Genomic DNA, 16,229 nt, shown 5'->3' on the forward strand with positions numbered 1-16,229 from the left:
ATGTTTCACGAAAATGCCCGAAAGTTAACAGGGAGTTGGAAAAGTCAGATTGAAATATTTCATCGCAAATTCTAAAGGGCCATAGTGAAGGTAAATAAATAAACACCTGACTTTATGATTTATGGTGAGACAGGTCGTACTGCAACTGATGTTTAGGTAAAATGTAGAATGGTGGGTTTGGGGCTAAAAGTAGTTAAAGGAAGTCATTGTAAATATTCATTTAGATTATATAATCTTGTTAAATTATTTATGGAAATAGGTAGGCCTACCCATCAGTCTCAATTATCTAAATTGTTGTCATGTGTAGAGAATACATTAAATAATGCTGGGATCGGAAATGTGTGGCAAAAGGCAATTAAGGGGATGGATTCAGTAATACATGGATTCAGGTTGACTGATGTCAAAGCAAGAAATATTGTCAAATGTTTGTTCAAATCGCATTTGTGTTAACTACGGAATTATCAAGAACGAAATTTCATTTGAAAAGTATTTGGTAAAGTTGAATAGAAGAGTTGCGATCACTTTGTGTGGATCCCGATGCAGATCACATCGCTTACCAATTAATAATGGAAGGTCATGAGAGTAATCCCGAAGAAAGTAAAATTGAATGTCCTTGTTGTAATTTCAAGGTTTTTTGAGATGAATTTCACTATATTTTTGTCTGCCCTTTTTTTCAAAAAAGAAAGGCAGTTATACTTAGATGGACAGTTTGTTGTGAGTAACCCTAGAACATTTCCCATGGACAATTGTTTAATAGATCTAATCTAGTGTTAAACAATAATTAAGAAAAATTGTAAAATTCATAACAGTATTAAAGGTACTATGTCCCTTTTGCAGCCAACCTCAAATTCTGTAGAACTTTGCAGGAATTATGAATATGTCATGTATGTCCTATCTGTGAAATTTAAATGTTAGCAGTGTCCTAATATTCAAATTATGCAAGGAAACCTGTTTACTTGCTAGACTTCACTGTCAGACACTATTGAGTGACTGACTGGCTTTTTTCTTCTTTGACAATAACATACATAGCATGAGCTGTAAAGGGTACATGAGCATTTGTCTACATCAATAACCCATTTCTTGTGATGGCCAAAATTAAACTGATTGAATGTTTGCGCAGCATTAAACGTATGACCATTCAGTACAATGGTCTGAAAATCAAGACTATTACTTATTGGCTCTATAGCTCCTGAGTCGATTTGACAACTAATAGTTATTATTTTTCCAATTGAAGACATTTTCAAGCCCCACCTTTTTTAGGGAAGTTCTAAATTAGTATTATCTTTCAAATGCCGTTGGAATTTAACCTTTTCATTTTTTTTTGGCCTGCAAATGGGACACCGTACCTTTAATACAGTTCTTTTCGTTGGATCCTAAGGCTGAAAGGCATGGTCAGGCATGGTCCTATTTTTGTTAATAAAAGTGTAGTTACTCGTGGTGGTATAGACAAACCAAACTATGTGATATTCAAACTTATATAACTTTAAACTGTATAGTGTATACATATAGTCTTTAGCTCATGTTTATCGTGTTTTAGAATTATAAAAATGTATGATATAATGTTTATGTATTTTATTATCATATCTTATTTTTTTATTTTATATATCTTTCTGTATTGTATTGTAAATAATGTGCTCTCATACCCCTGAAGGGGGTCGATAGAGTCAAATAAAAGCTTATCTTATTTTATCTCTGGAATGGACTCTCTGCATGGTTAAACCTAATTTGTGATCAAGCTTCTTCGAAAGCTTGAAGCTATGTCCCTCTCACAATCCAAGTCGGGCGAGGTGGCAATTAAATCAGCGATCAAAAAGTTGTATTTTTGTCTACAATATTATACTAGATGAAATGTTAACTTATAGGCCTATAGTACTCAAAACATGATTAAGGGAGTGCGATATATATAGGCGTGAAGAAAATGGTCTAGGAACTGAATGTGAAACGTAGCTGTAGTACTTTACAATTTTATTACGAGCTTTCGGCTTGTGAGGCCTTCTTCAGTTTCTGAAGTGCAAACACATACAAAAACAGGCATTGTATATGAACAAATATATATACATGTCATACAAACTTAATATCACTCAATCATAGTCAATAAATAAGATCTGGCTATTTGTGTCAGTCGATCAGTAGACTTCAACAATGATCACGGTCTGTAAACAAATAAGATAAAAGAAAATACCCTTAATTAAGATCAAACTATCCTCTAGTCAAGCATCATGAACATAGCAAAAAATAGTACGAGAAATACTTTCGGAATAGATTGAGAGAGAGGGAGAGAGAGAGAGAGAGAGATAAGCCTGGGGGGGGGGGGGGAAGGTTGTCCAATGAAATTACGGATGGGGGTTTACAATTCTAGGAATGTGCCCCACGGAAAATTTAAAATTGGATGTGAAAAATAAATTAGCCATAAAATCTCATATCTGCCCCCTCCCCCATAAAAGAAAATATTTTCTCCCGAGTAGACCAAATTTAAATGCTTTTTTGTGTGTAGGACTATGTATATATTTTTTGGTAATTCTTGCCACAACCATAACTTTTTTTCTTTATATATTTCATCTTTACAAACTGAACTGAATTCTGAAGGGTGTTTTAATCGAGAAAGTCTGCTCTTTGACTGTGTACAGGCCGTACTTAAATGTATAAATTTAGTTTACATATATGCCTACAACCACAATACGTGATGTTTAGTAAAATGTGTCACCTAAAGATAACCCTCGTGTAATCATATTATGCTTGTGTAAATATGTTAATTCAGATACCCTAATTTATATATAAACCTAAATCGGAACCGGGACCTACATAATACAAGCTTTGCTTTTTAGTAGATCCCCCGTGCACTTTTTGATTGATGTATATGATTGTATTCTCTGTTATAACTATTCATGTACATTATGTTTTCTATATTGTATGTTTATACTTACAATAAATACCATTGTTCATTATGTTCAATTACGTTATCTTTGATAAAGTGAAATAAATAAACTTGAAACTTGAAACACTACCCCTCATCAGTGGCAGATACAGGGGGGGGGGGGGGGGGGCCTCCCCTGGCAAAAAAAACAACAACTAAAAATACGTTAATTTTACCATTTTTTGTTTAAAGCCACACTGCACTACTTATAGCTACTTGCTCCCTCTATAACAAATAATGCATAATCGGTGGCCATTGGTCCCCCATGATCCTCTTTTTCATATGTTAATTGAGAGCTGATCACCTGTCCAGTGACCTTGCAGGGTAGTCTAATCCCCTGTTCACTAGTATTGATGGGCTTTGAAAAAAAGAAGACTCAACAGCCACCCCCACCTCCCTTGAGCCGATTCGGTAAAATCTATGTAGCGAATTAAAATACATGTAGAGTAGTCGAATTCGGATTCGATTGTCAGATCAATTACTGGCGCGGTAACTGTTGTCATGACGTCAGCACCCGCTGGTATGGCTGGTATTGGTAGTAGCAGGGATTGTGATTGTTTCCCACATTGTTTGGTAAGTCAAAAAACTATTTCAACCACATTTAGCATCGAGTATTTTTTGGTACACAGGTTTTCTTTATATTTATCTCAGATAACTTATTACATTGTTGCTACGTTTTCATTATGAACTAATTGCATTTTTGCTAAAACAATTTCTTCTTTCGGCATTCTTTCAGACTCCGCTCAGGCCACCGGCCGTTGTGTAAGCGCTAGGCCTGGCGCCTCGGCGCGGCGCGGGTCGTGAACTGCATCGTGAATAGCTTGGATTGGAAGACGCCATAAAATAAGTTAGAATAGGGAGATTCTAGTAAAAGAACTGCTACAGAGTAGGCCTACAGTGCTAGCTCGAGTGCTAGCTCGAGTGCTTAAGTTTAGAATAGAATCTCGGGTAAAGGTAATACCCCACCAATAGCTAGGGTTAATGTACATAAACGTTCCTAGGGTCTAGATTAGGTTTACTTAAAAAGCTGAAGTCTTGAGATTTCTATGTCATATGATTTAGCTTATTGGTGATCGAAGCATTTGGTACCCTACGGCAGTACGGGTCAATTTTTGTGGTGGGGTATTCGAAAGTTGCTCCAAGCTGTCCGCCCTAGATGTACATTGTATTCGTTCTCAGTGTCATGACGCCAGGTTTTTTTTTACCCACCTTTCCAACAAACTTGCAAATAATTTCCCTGCGTCAAAGTTAGGCCATGTAAAAAAATATACATGTTTAGCTTCCCCGCCCGCTTCCTTTTTGGGGGCCGCCTCCTATTTGTTTTTTGTTTTTGTTGAATTTTTTTTAATTTTTTTTTTTTTGACATTTTTTTTTAATTTCTTTTTTTTTTTAAAGAAAAAAAACATGAAAAACACTGCTAAAATGGTTCTATTTCTGATTTAAAAAAAAAAAATTAAAAAAATGTCGGCGGCCATCTCGAAAAATAACCAGACTGTCAGGGAAAATGTACCGAGCGGCCATTTTGAGCGGCCATTTTGAAAAAAAAAAAAAAAAGGGCCTCCTTCTTATTTTTCGAAAAAACAGGAGGCTAAACATGTTTTTTTTTTTTTTTGGGGGGGGCCTTAAACTTCAATTTCAAACTTTCAAATTCAAAGACAATTAATATTTTGATTTGGCATTCGATCTCACTCTCACTATCATCGACATCGCAAGTTAGCATACATGTATGTAAATAGACATTATTTGTACATCTAGCCCCGTCCGGACAGTTGATTTAAAATAGCCAATAATACTATTATTATCTTCCAGAGAGCCTTCCAGGTTAATTTCAAATTAATTAGTTTTAATTAGAGCTCTAATTAATTTCTGATTCTGTGTCTGTGCAGCCACCATGAAGATCAAGCAAGAGGTGAAAAGGGAAGAACCATTCCAAAGTACAGATGGTCTCGCACTCGAAGATGGAACATGGAAATTAACAGATACTGAAGGTAAATTAAATAATAGAGCAAATCAACGATACTTCAGCTCCTATAAATGCTAAACCCTTTAGAACAATGCAGACAGTTTGAACTTCCCCAATTTTAATATTGGTATTTTATTCAATCTTATATATTTAGAAGAAGCAAGGCTCACATTATTCATCTTTTTTGTTTTTTGTTTTTGTCTAACAACTATACCATATTTAGACTTGAATAAAAAACCACCAGCAATCTTTTTCAAATGTAAGAAGTATGTATTGTGCAGTTGGATAGAATGATGTCGGTATAAAGTCATAGGAAACAACAAGGCACAAAATTTTTCATGTGATACTGGTTTGTAAATGTGATGGCAATCTATTGGGTTTACTTGTATCATAAAATTTGATTTACATGTACATGTAGGTTCAACGTGCATTTTTCATAGACTCCAGCACTATTATAGATACATTGTATCTCAGGCTTGGTACTCAATGGCTATATAGTTGCAGGCAAACACTACATACCAGAAAATCTGTATGGAACATACAGATTTGCTGGATAAGATATTCCTTAAAGGTAATACAAAGTTTTGGGAAATTTTGAAAATTGGGTGGATAGTGATAGTTTACAATTTTGATATATTTGGATGCCCCTGTGGATGTATTATAAGCTCTAGAAAATTTAGCCCCTAAAACACTCCTACTTTCGAGAAAAATTGAATATAAAAATTTACCGGTGCTCCCGGTAAATTTTTTATAAATTTCACATAGTGCCTACGGCTGTTCAGTGGTAGCTACGACCACGAAAATCTCACAATATGTAGTTATGATATATAATTGTCAAACAGGAATAGCTAATCGGTCGATTTTAGTCAATAAACATTGTTTTATAGCTTAATTAATATCTTGACCTTAAGATGGAGCTATACAACATAAAGAGTTTATTATTTACAATTTCATAACTTAAGACTCGATTTCAACTGCGACAACGACCACTGAATATTGTAGGATCGCATTGGCTTCCAATAAGTTCATTTGAACCAAATTCAAGACCCCATACCAAAACTTTGTAATACCTTTAACCTGCATGAGCAACCACCAGTAGAAAGACCATCTATATGTATCATGAACAGTGTATCCACATTAAAGATCATATTTTGTTTCTCTTGATTAATGTTTATAAGGAGTCTATATGAAGACCACATGCCTGTAAAAATAACCCCTACTTTCCTTATCTCCCCTAAACGGTCTTTGTATACAGGTTACACTGTTCATATGTGAATTATTATTTCCCAATGTATTGCAGGCATGAACCCCGTCGATGTCAAGCAAGAAGAAGTGGAGATAACAGAATTATTACCCCTCCCGAGAATAGTATTAATACCCCTCCCTGGAATAGATGCAACAGTGGAGCAAGATGTCGATGTCTTGCGAGAAGTGGAGAGAACAGTATTATTACCCCTCCCAAGAGTAGTATTAATACCCCTCCCAAGAATAGATGCAAAAGTGGAGCAGCCTGATGAACAATCAACTACTGAAGGTACAATGCTTATGATTATTATTATCATTAGGCCTCAACAAAAAAGATGTTGTATTGCCCTTTAGGTGCCAAAACATGGAAATCTTTAAAAAAAAAAAAAATTAAAAAAAATGTTTTACTTCCTCTTTGGGCTGATATTTCTCAGTTTTGAATCCTTTATTACATTTTTTTCTCAAAAAAAGAAGAAAAGAAGCCGACCATAGATTTCAAGATTTTGGGGTCGGTTGCAAAGGCCAACACAACATATTTTGTTTAGGCCTTATTGTATGTTTATCAAAATACTGAACCTGGCAGCCCTTGGGCTGAATTTACATTCAGTTTACAGGATAAGAACACCTGCACTTGCACATATCCTACAATGTGTAAACATTCAAAATTAAAACATTACGGCAATTAAAGTAATGAATTATTCTTAAAACAGAGTCAAATTATGTTTACTTATTGCACTGAGAGGTATAGCAAGAAATATCAATTTAAGAGAGAGTAGAAGGAAAGTGGGGGAATTCTTTTTCAAAATTTAATATAGATAGTAATTCATTTGGTTTGGATCTAAGTTGCCAGTTGTGTGCAATGTATCCTGTATGCCACGTCTTTATCTAATAAAGATCATTTCAATTCTATTTATTTCAATTCATTTCAATAATTTAAGTTCAATTCAATCCAATTCAAATCATTGCAATGTAATTCAACCATGAAAATTCAGACATGATTGATGTTCACTAATTTTTACATTTATTTCTTTGTATTGTAGGTATTCAAAGTACCAGCACCGAGCAAGAGGCTGAAAGTAGTACATTACAACTGTCCCCTGATGAACATGGAGTATGCAAGGAAAATGATCCATCGACTAATACGGGTATGATTCAATTAAAGGGAGAGTTTAACAATGTTAAATTTGAGATGCACGGCCCTACGTGTTAACAGTGTCTGTGATATGGTGTTATATTGAAGCCCTAAATAAATTGGGCTTCAAAATCATCAAGAAGTGCCTCAAAAAAGTTATCCCCAATAGACTGTAGTGTTATGAAAATCGTTTGACAAACGCCAAATTTGATTTCGATTTTCAATCATAAATATCTTGATAATCAGAAAGGCGATCGGCTTGTAAAAGTTATGGGGTTCCTGACTGACCTAAAGGTTTATAATTATCATGGCAGCATGAGCTAAAACAAGGATTTTGTTAAAGGATCTAAGACAAAGTTACTGTATCCCTATGAATTTAATTCAATTCAGTTCAAGTCAGTTTAATTCAATTCAATTAATATAAGTTCAATTGATATAAGTTCGATTCAATCCAAATCAATGCAATTTAATTCAACCATGAAAATTAGGACACAATTTATGTTCACTAATCTTTACATTAATTTCTTTGTATTGTAGGTATCAAAAGTACCAACATCAAGCAAGAGCCTGAAAGTACATTGCAACTGTCCTCTGATGAACATGGAGCACGCAAGGAAAATGATCCATCGACTAATACAGGTATGATTCAATTAATTTTAATTCAATTCAGTTCAGTTCAATGGAGTTCATTTCATTTCAATTCACCTCAATTCACTTTAATTTCATTCAGTTCAGTTCAATGGACTTCACTTCATTTCAGTTTTAGTTCGATTCAATTCAGTTCAATTAATTTCAGGTCAGTTCAGTTCAATTCAATTCAGTTCAATTAATTTCTGGTCACTTTAGTTTAATTCAATTCAGTTCAATTAATTTCTGGTCACTTCAGTTCAAATCAATTCAATTCAGTTCAATAAATTTCAGGTCACTTCAGTCAGTTTGATTCAATTAAGTTCAGTTCAATGTAATTCTATTCAAGTCAGCTTAATTAATTTCAAAGATTGTTAAAACATATTATTGCAGCCAAGTGACAGAATTACGAACACATTGAAAATGAAAATGATTTAATGTTCCTAAATGAATTCCAAATCAGTAAAGACGTTCTTTAGAAGCTTTATTCAAGCTTTGAATATAGATTCTGTTTATCCATTCATGTATATATATATATATATAAACTGTCTTTATAATCACAATTGCAGATCTATGTAAGATGATGATGATCATCATGTGAACCGGTATACAAATAAGTCAATTCGACTCTAATAAAAATCCTAACTTAGTGACACAGAAAGGGCAAATAGAGAAAATTGGCCAAATCATCTCAAACTAATCATATTGATCTCTGTTGTATTATAGGCAGTATCGTAAACAACATCCAGCGTGAAGTGGAGGATACACAAACTACCGCGCACCCCCTAATGGAAGCAGTTAAACAGGAAAACGACCAACCGAATAAAGAAGGTATATTTTATTTACACAAAAGCTAAATTAAGTGCTTTTACTTCCATTTTGAACCAGTCTGTACTGATTTCCTATATTTAATGATATCCTATTTTCTCTTTAATTCATTCTACGCTACATTTATATTCCATCTATTCAGAGACATAGCAGCATTAATTGACTCTGTTTATGAATTAAGTCCTTGTGGCTCCAAAGAAGCAATTAATTCCTTGGAATGCTTTTAAAAATGAATCACGATCATGTTTTGTGTTATCTGTGTCTCCCCTCTCTTTCTCCTTTTCGCTCTCTCAAACAGTCTGTGTATAAAAGTTTCACTGTATGTTATTTACATTTTATTTTTGAAGGTCAATTAGAAAGTGACCAAGCAGCAAGTGACCAAGCAGCAAGTGACCCAGCAGCAAGTGACCAAGCAAAGAGGGACCAATCAGAAAGTGGCCAAGCAAGGAGTGACCAAGCAAGAAGTACCGGTAACCAAGCAGCAAGGGACCAATCGGAAAGTGACCAAGCAAAAAGTGACCAAGCAGCAAGTGACCAAGCAAAAAGGGACCAATCAGAAAGTGACCAAGCAAAAAGTGACCAAGCAGCAAGTGACCAATCAGAAAATGACCAAACAGAAAGTGACCAAGCAGCAAGTGACCAAGCAAAAAGGGACCAAGTAGAAAGTGACCCATCAGAAAGTGACCAAGCAAGGAGTGACCAAGCAAAAAGTGACCAAGCAGCAAGTCACCAAGCAGAAAGTGACCCATCAGAAAGTGACCAAGCAAGAAGTGACCAGGCAGCAAGTGACCAAGCAGCAAGTGACAAATCAGAAAGTGACCAATCAGAAAGTGACCAATCAGAAAGGGATCAAGCACAAAGTGACCAATCAGAAAGTGACTACTATTCCTGTAGTGAGCAAAATGACAAAGGTAGAGTATCATAGTCTGATCAAACCATTTTATAGAAAGTATGTACATCTACATGTATTGAAAGCTTGTTGGCTAGCTGTTCCCTCGGGTACAAGGATCAATGAGAATTGAATACGTGTAACTGATGGCACGATTTCATATGGCTAAAAGCCATTTCTTTGTTTCCAGTTTCCGGGATGGCATATAACATATCCCTATATTTCTCCTTGAATGACAAAATTCTTTGCATGAAACCACCATTATTCAATGGTCATGGACATTCTTCGTTATTGGATGAAATGTGGAAAAAAAGACATGTTGTTGCACGAAATTGTCCTAACTAAACCGGACCTCAAATAACTGACTCTAGTGCATTTTTGGAAATGAAAGCAATGGGGGGGGGGGGGGGGGGGGGGGGGGTGCGGCTATGGGCAGCTGAAGCCTATTTGGGAGCTCTACTCCTATTGACACTTGACAGCTTGCACTCTGGGTATCAGCAAAAGTTGTAATAAATGCTTAAAATTATTGATTAAGGCTCGTTTACATATGTTACAGTAAGCTGCCATATTTAAACAAAAAGAAAGTTGACATAAGTGCAATGTGCTTCATGTTCCGGTATCTCACATCTCACATATAAAATAAGTGAGTATGTAAAAGGACTATCGTTTCACGCACCTATTTTTTTCAATCCCCTCTTTTCGTTCACTCTCACACAAAATAGGTCCGGTAAACCACAATGGTTTCCCGCATATGTGAAAAACCCTTTTGAACATTTTTTAAACTTAAAAAATAATTATTTAGCATGCGTAGGGTAAGATTGTTAGAATCACTTTCACATAAAAGAGGTACCGTAAACCACCATGGTTTCCTGCTTCTGTGAACAACCCTATAAGAATTTGATTGGCTATGACAAAGTATGCAAAGTGTGTTTAAAATTTTTTATTTTTATTTAGTATGCATACGGTAAGATTAAGTGTAGCATCAGCTCTAGGGTTGAAACTATGGTTACAGGAACTTTCTCTCCGTTTTATCCACAGATGAAAGTTCAGACGACCATGACAAGAAGATCGGTTTTCGCCGTATGTCGACCCGCAGTGGACAGAAACGTAGTAAGAGACGACAGGAGGTACAGAAATCAGGTGAAAGTTCAGACGACCATGACAAAGAGGGCGGTGTCCGTCTGTCAACCCTTGGTGGACAGAAACGTAGTAAGAGAGGACAAGCGGAACAGAATTCAGGTGAAAGTTCAGGTGAAGGTTCAGACGACCATGACAAGGAGGTCGGTTTCCGTGGACAGAAACGTCGTAAAAGAGGACAGAAGGGACAGAAATCATATAAGTGTCATCATTGTGGTGAAAAATTTGCGCGTAGAGTATTTCTTAAACGTCACCTCCGAACTCATCCTTATGAATGTCCCCACTGTGATGATGAGTTTACACGAAGGGATTCTCTCAACGTTCACATGAGGAAACATCCTATAGAAAGGCCTTTTGAGTGTACTCATTGAAAGAACAGGTACCCTCGGAAAGATATGCTGCAAAGCCATCTAAGAATGCACAAAAAGAAACCGTATCAATGTTCCCACTGTGAAAAGGGTTTTTATCACAAACAGTTTTTTACTAGCCACGTCAGAATTCATACTGGCGAGAAACCACTTCAATGTTCTTTCTGCGATAAGAGGTTTACTCTAAAATGCTTACTCGCAAACCATTTGAAAATTCATACTGGGTATGGTGATGAAGAGTTAGTGTGTGTTCACTGTGATAAGACGTTTTTAGATCGAGTCAAACTCACTGCCCATGTAAAAACTCACCGGGCTACAGATATGCCTCTTCAATGTTCATACTGTGATAAGAGATTTTCCTTATCCAGTAATTGCAATTACATTGTCCACCTTAGAACGCATACAGGTGAGAAGCCCTTCCCCTGCTCTCAATGCAGTCAGAGATTTAATTCGAAAAGCTCCCTCACATCCCATCTTAGGGTACACAGTGGAGAAAAACTGCATCAATGTTCCTTTTGTGATAAGAAATTTGCGAATACAGCCACTCTTACCACGCATCTTAGGTTACACACCGATGGGAAGCCCTACAAGTGTTCTAAGTGTAACCAGAGATTTTCATACAAGGTCCAGCTCGTGGTCCATCTAAAGACGCACCCCGACTATGGTGAAATGCAATTTCAATGTTCCTATTGCAGTAAGAAATTTCCTTTCAAATCCCTGCTCACGTCTCACCTCAGAAGCCACACGGGGGAAAGGAAGTATGAGTGTCCACAGTGCAGTAAGACATTCCCTGATAAGGGCCACCTCAATTCGCATCTAAAAACACACTCTGGCATCAGGCCACATCAGTGTCCTCAATGCAAGAAGCGATTCCTTCTCGAATCCAATCTTGAACGTCATGTTAAAACACACCTCGGAGAAAAAAACCATCAATGCTCTTTCTGTCAGAAAAGGTACACCGAAAAATCAACTCTTGACCGGCATCTTAGGGAGATACCGCAGCCTTGTTCGACTTGCGGGAAGAGGTTTTGCACCAATTACGAACTAACCAGGCATCTGCAAACACATGATCCGTGGCAATGTTCTTTTTCTGGAGAGGGACCCTTTGAGTGCATTCATTGCAAGAAGACATTGTCTCATAAAAAAAGTTTTAAATCCCACTTTCGTCTTCACACCGGTGAACGGCCATATAAATGTCCCCACTGTGAAAAGGACTTTGCTCAACAGGGTGGTCTGACCAGCCATCTCAGAACGCACTCTGGCGAACGGCCATACAAGTGTTCTTATTGTGACAAAAAGTTTGCTGAACACGGCACTCGAGCCGCTCATATGAGAAGGCACACAAGAGAGAAGCCATTTCAATGCTCACATTGCAAAAAGAGATTTCCTCGCAAACGTACTCTCACTCTTCACCTCAAAACTCACACCGGTACAAAGCCCAGTCCAAGTTCCCCTGCTGGTGAAACAAACTCCCCAAGAAAACCTCTTGAAAGGCCTTTGAGAACACAAACTAGACGAAACCTATATCATTGTCCCAATTGTGATATACGATTCTTTAAACAAGATGATCTTACTATCCATTTGAGAACACATGCTGAAAAGCCACTTCGGAATTGCTCCGTGGTACTCCGGGATGTTCTTAACACAGTAGTCAGAATGTAACTTGTTCCCAATATTAAAGGGATTGGGTAACCTTGTCTCAGATTCTGAAAATAAATCCTGGATTTAGCTCATGCTGCAATGATAATTATAAACCTTTAGGTCAGTCACGAACCCCATGACTTTTACAAGCCGATCGCCAGTCTGATTATCAAGATATTTATGATTGGAAATCGAAACCAAATTGTGCGCCAATTGCCAAACGGTTTTCATAACACTACAGTCTATTGGGGAAAACGAGTATGGTAAAACCAGTCACTCAAAGATTTAAAACTTTTGTGAGTCTAAGGCATTGTTTAACAATGTCAAGTCTGAGTCGCACGGCCCTACATGTTATCAGTGTCTGTGATATGGTGTAATATTGAAGCCGTAAAAAAAAAGCGCTTCAAAATGATCATGAAGTGCCTCAAAAAAGTAAAAATCTTTGAGTGACCGGTTTTACCATACTCATTTCCCCCAATAAACTCTAGTGTTAGAAAAACCGTTAGAAAAATGAATTCTGATATTCCTAATTTCAATCATATGATTGCAGCATGAGCTAAATCCAGGATTTTTTTTTTAGAATCGGAGGCAAAGTTACCCAATCCCTTTAAAATATAAATCTCCCTTTAGAGATGAGGGGAGTGATGCAAGGTGGCTCAATGGTAGAGCAGTGATCTTGTAACCGGGAGGTCCTGGGTTCGAAACCAATTTGATGCGCTAGTGTCTGGTGGTATGGTATCAATCCTCATTATCAAGTCCCTTGGAGAGGACTTCCCCTGGCTGCTTACTTACAAGCATACACACGTTTTTCGCAGCATTTAGGTAAAATAAACGAACCAAGGTCGTAACTTCAAATCATGGGATTTGTGTGCACCTTGTACATGGATGTGAAGAATTATTGTAATTATGATTAAATTTGTTAAATAATTGTGCCTATAATTAACATTTTAGCTGTGTGACTTTTCACGGGTATGGTAATTAGTGTCAATTTTTGGCATTTAAATTAATTGTATGCTCTTTCAAATTTGACACTCAGTTTTTCATCATCTCACAAATTTTTTTCTGTAGCGCCCTCTATACCAAAATTCAACTATCCCTTTAAGATTTGATTTTTGTTTTCCAGCTACATTTCTTTTACATGTGTAATGCAAATAAGAGTGCTATTTTGAATACTGTATACATGTGTGATGTTCATCTACAGTACTTTGCTCTATGTACATATATCATTCTGTAATATTGACAAGTGGAAATTAGATTTAGCCGGATAGTACAATTTTAGATGGATGCATGTGCAATCAATGGATTGATGATTGTTATGTTTATATTAATTGAGTACAGTTAAAGGTAAAGACCAGTTGTGGTCATGCGATTGCATTGTGAAAGAAACGTTGTGGAATCGATTAGAAAAGGTTGATCATCTAGCATCTAGCATCTGCAAGGTTCTGGACTCATCAAAATGATAAGAAATTTGGCCCTTTGTAAAGTTACAAGCACTATACACAGAAAGATGTATATGGGACTACCTATATCTCTCACAGACCATGAGAGAAACAAATTTACCAAATATATGAATTAGTAGGCAGTTTCCCGGCAATTTTTTTATCATCATGTATTAGTCAAAACACATTCTTTCACATGATTGGTAATGAGAGCTTCCATTTCATTTTTTGAAATTGGGGCATTTCCAATACTGGTCTTTACCTTTAAACCTGTATACAATGTATATAAATAGGCATATGGCCTTTATGTATATGTTCCTTCAATGTTTAGGGAGATCAATTTAAGGGAAACAAAAATTGTGGTCTTTACAGTTTACAGTCAGGAGGTCTTTCTATCCAGGTGGTCACTGTACTTATGTTAAAATGTGTATTTTCTACCTCATTTTTATTACAGGAAGATACTTTATCGCAATATTTGAGTGTTACTGAAACCTGCACCTTAAATCTGGGATACGTGCTTCTACAATGTACATAGATGCAATTCACTCCAGTATTGAAATTTGATATATTTAAAGCTGAATTGTGTTCACTTAAATATCTGTATTTTAGAGGCATAAAGTAAAGATTTATTCCAAGTGCTCTAGAACACATTCATCATTACATGTATCATGAAAAGGCTGAATATGTTACACAATTCGGCTGTGTTCAGTTTTACGGGTACAGGTATGCATTGTTACGGCTGTGTATTATGTGTGTGAAGTAAGTGCATTCATTTATGATTAATTCTATACTTTTTTTTTCTGTTCTGATGTTTTATAATAGAGTATTTTGTTGGAATTATTAAGATTTGAATTTTCTTCATTGAACTACAGTTTAGTTGTATTGACTTCTTTGTGTATGTAGTTTATCACTGATGATTTATTACCATTTTCTCTACATCAATTTACTTGTATACATAAATAAAATACAGTACACTGAAAATTCAAATTCAAGTTTTATATTGTAATTGGTCTTGAATGAATCGGCCCCTTACAAAAAAGTACCATGGTAACCATGATTTGTTGTCCAAATTACCATCCACTATGGTAACCATGGTTATCATGGTACCAAAACAATGAAATACATTAGGTCATTAAAAAATGTATTTCATTGTTTTAGTACCATGATAACCATGGTTACCATGGTGGGTGGTAATATTTGGACCAAAAAAACATGGTTACCATGGTACTTTTTGGTAAGGGGGGGGGGGGGTAGGTTTTTGGTGTTACTTTACCTTGGGGCCGCACATTCTCCTTTAATCCCCTCATTCTATATTCTTCTTTTCCATTTGTTCCTTTTAGTCTTCTTCCCTTTATCCTTATGTTCTATGTAATTTGTATTATGAAATTATTAATTTATTCATCATAATATGAATTTTATGTTTTGATATGAATGTATTTAAATCAAGTTGTGTAATTTTATGTCATATGATTTACCTGGATGGAAAATTTTTTTGTTTTGGAAGAAGGCAATAAATGATATATTCTATATTTTATTCTATATTCTATATCTTTGTGCTTTAAAAGTACATGCATTATAATTGGTTGTAATTATAAATTTCCATTTCAATTTTTATAATAGAACATTGTATAGGAGTTTGAATCAATTGAATTTTCTCATTTATTTTTTTTCTCCAAATAATACATGTAAACCAAAGGTTTATTTAAATATTCCATAAAATATGCAGTACCTATTGTCATTAAAGCTTGAATTTATGAAATAATTGTGCCATTGGATTAAAGTTTGATTTTATGTTGCCTTTAATAGGCTGTTTTTGATGCATGTGTTTGTTGAGTATGTTTAATTGGTTGTGGGATTTTTTGTTTTTCTTCATGTGAATTTTATAATAGAATGTTTCATTGCAACGGAAACTTGACTAAATTAGAGTGTACCACAAGTTTGACGGAGCATTATTGTGGTGTGAGTGCATCAATATTAAAGATAATACAAAGTTTTGGTATGGGGTCATGAATTTGGTTCAAATGAACATATTGAAAGCATATGCGA

The 16,229-nt window shown here is 35.8% G+C and overlaps 2 protein-coding genes across 2 annotated transcripts; both read left to right on the forward strand.

The window, feature by feature from the left end:
- The first annotated feature begins 4,709 nt into the window (after window positions 1–4,709).
- Window positions 4,710–11,106, forward strand: LOC100892889 (zinc finger protein 37 homolog). The gene is made up of 7 exons (XM_030982591.1): window positions 4,710–4,902; window positions 6,178–6,411; window positions 7,163–7,267; window positions 7,792–7,893; window positions 8,608–8,712; window positions 9,057–9,620; window positions 10,637–11,106. The coding sequence occupies exons 1-7, from the start codon at window positions 4,806–4,808 to the stop codon at window positions 11,104–11,106; spliced, it is 1,677 nt and encodes a 558-aa protein (XP_030838451.1). The 5' UTR covers window positions 4,710–4,805.
- A 1-nt stretch (window position 11,107) lies between these two features.
- LOC115922616 (gastrula zinc finger protein XlCGF57.1-like) lies at window positions 11,108–12,873 on the forward strand. The gene has a single exon (XM_030981786.1). The coding sequence runs from the start codon at window positions 11,131–11,133 to the stop codon at window positions 12,763–12,765; it is 1,635 nt and encodes a 544-aa protein (XP_030837646.1). The 5' UTR covers window positions 11,108–11,130; the 3' UTR covers window positions 12,766–12,873.
- The last annotated feature ends 3,356 nt before the right edge of the window (window positions 12,874–16,229 follow it).

Source organism: Strongylocentrotus purpuratus, unplaced genomic scaffold (assembly GCF_000002235.5).
Source record: "Strongylocentrotus purpuratus isolate Spur 01 unplaced genomic scaffold, Spur_5.0 spur5_scaffold_12, whole genome shotgun sequence".
In the NCBI taxonomy this organism is placed as follows: Eukaryota; Metazoa; Echinodermata; class Echinoidea; order Camarodonta; family Strongylocentrotidae; genus Strongylocentrotus; species Strongylocentrotus purpuratus.

What these genes read in the sequence shown, in the direction of transcription:
- LOC100892889 (XM_030982591.1), top strand. Translation starts at nt 4,806, where the DNA reads ATGAAGATCAAGCAAGAGGTGAAAAGGGAAGAACCATTCCAAAGTACA. An exon ending in CGACCAACCGAATAAAGAAG is followed by an intron (nt 8,713 to 9,056) that starts GTATATTTTATT and finishes TTATTTTTGAAG; the next exon opens with GTCAATTAGAAAGTGACCAA. An exon ending in TAGTGAGCAAAATGACAAAG is followed by an intron (nt 9,621 to 10,636) that starts GTAGAGTATCAT and finishes TTTTATCCACAG; the next exon opens with ATGAAAGTTCAGACGACCAT.
- LOC115922616 (XM_030981786.1), top strand. Translation starts at nt 11,131, where the DNA reads ATGCTGCAAAGCCATCTAAGAATGCACAAAAAGAAACCGTATCAATGT.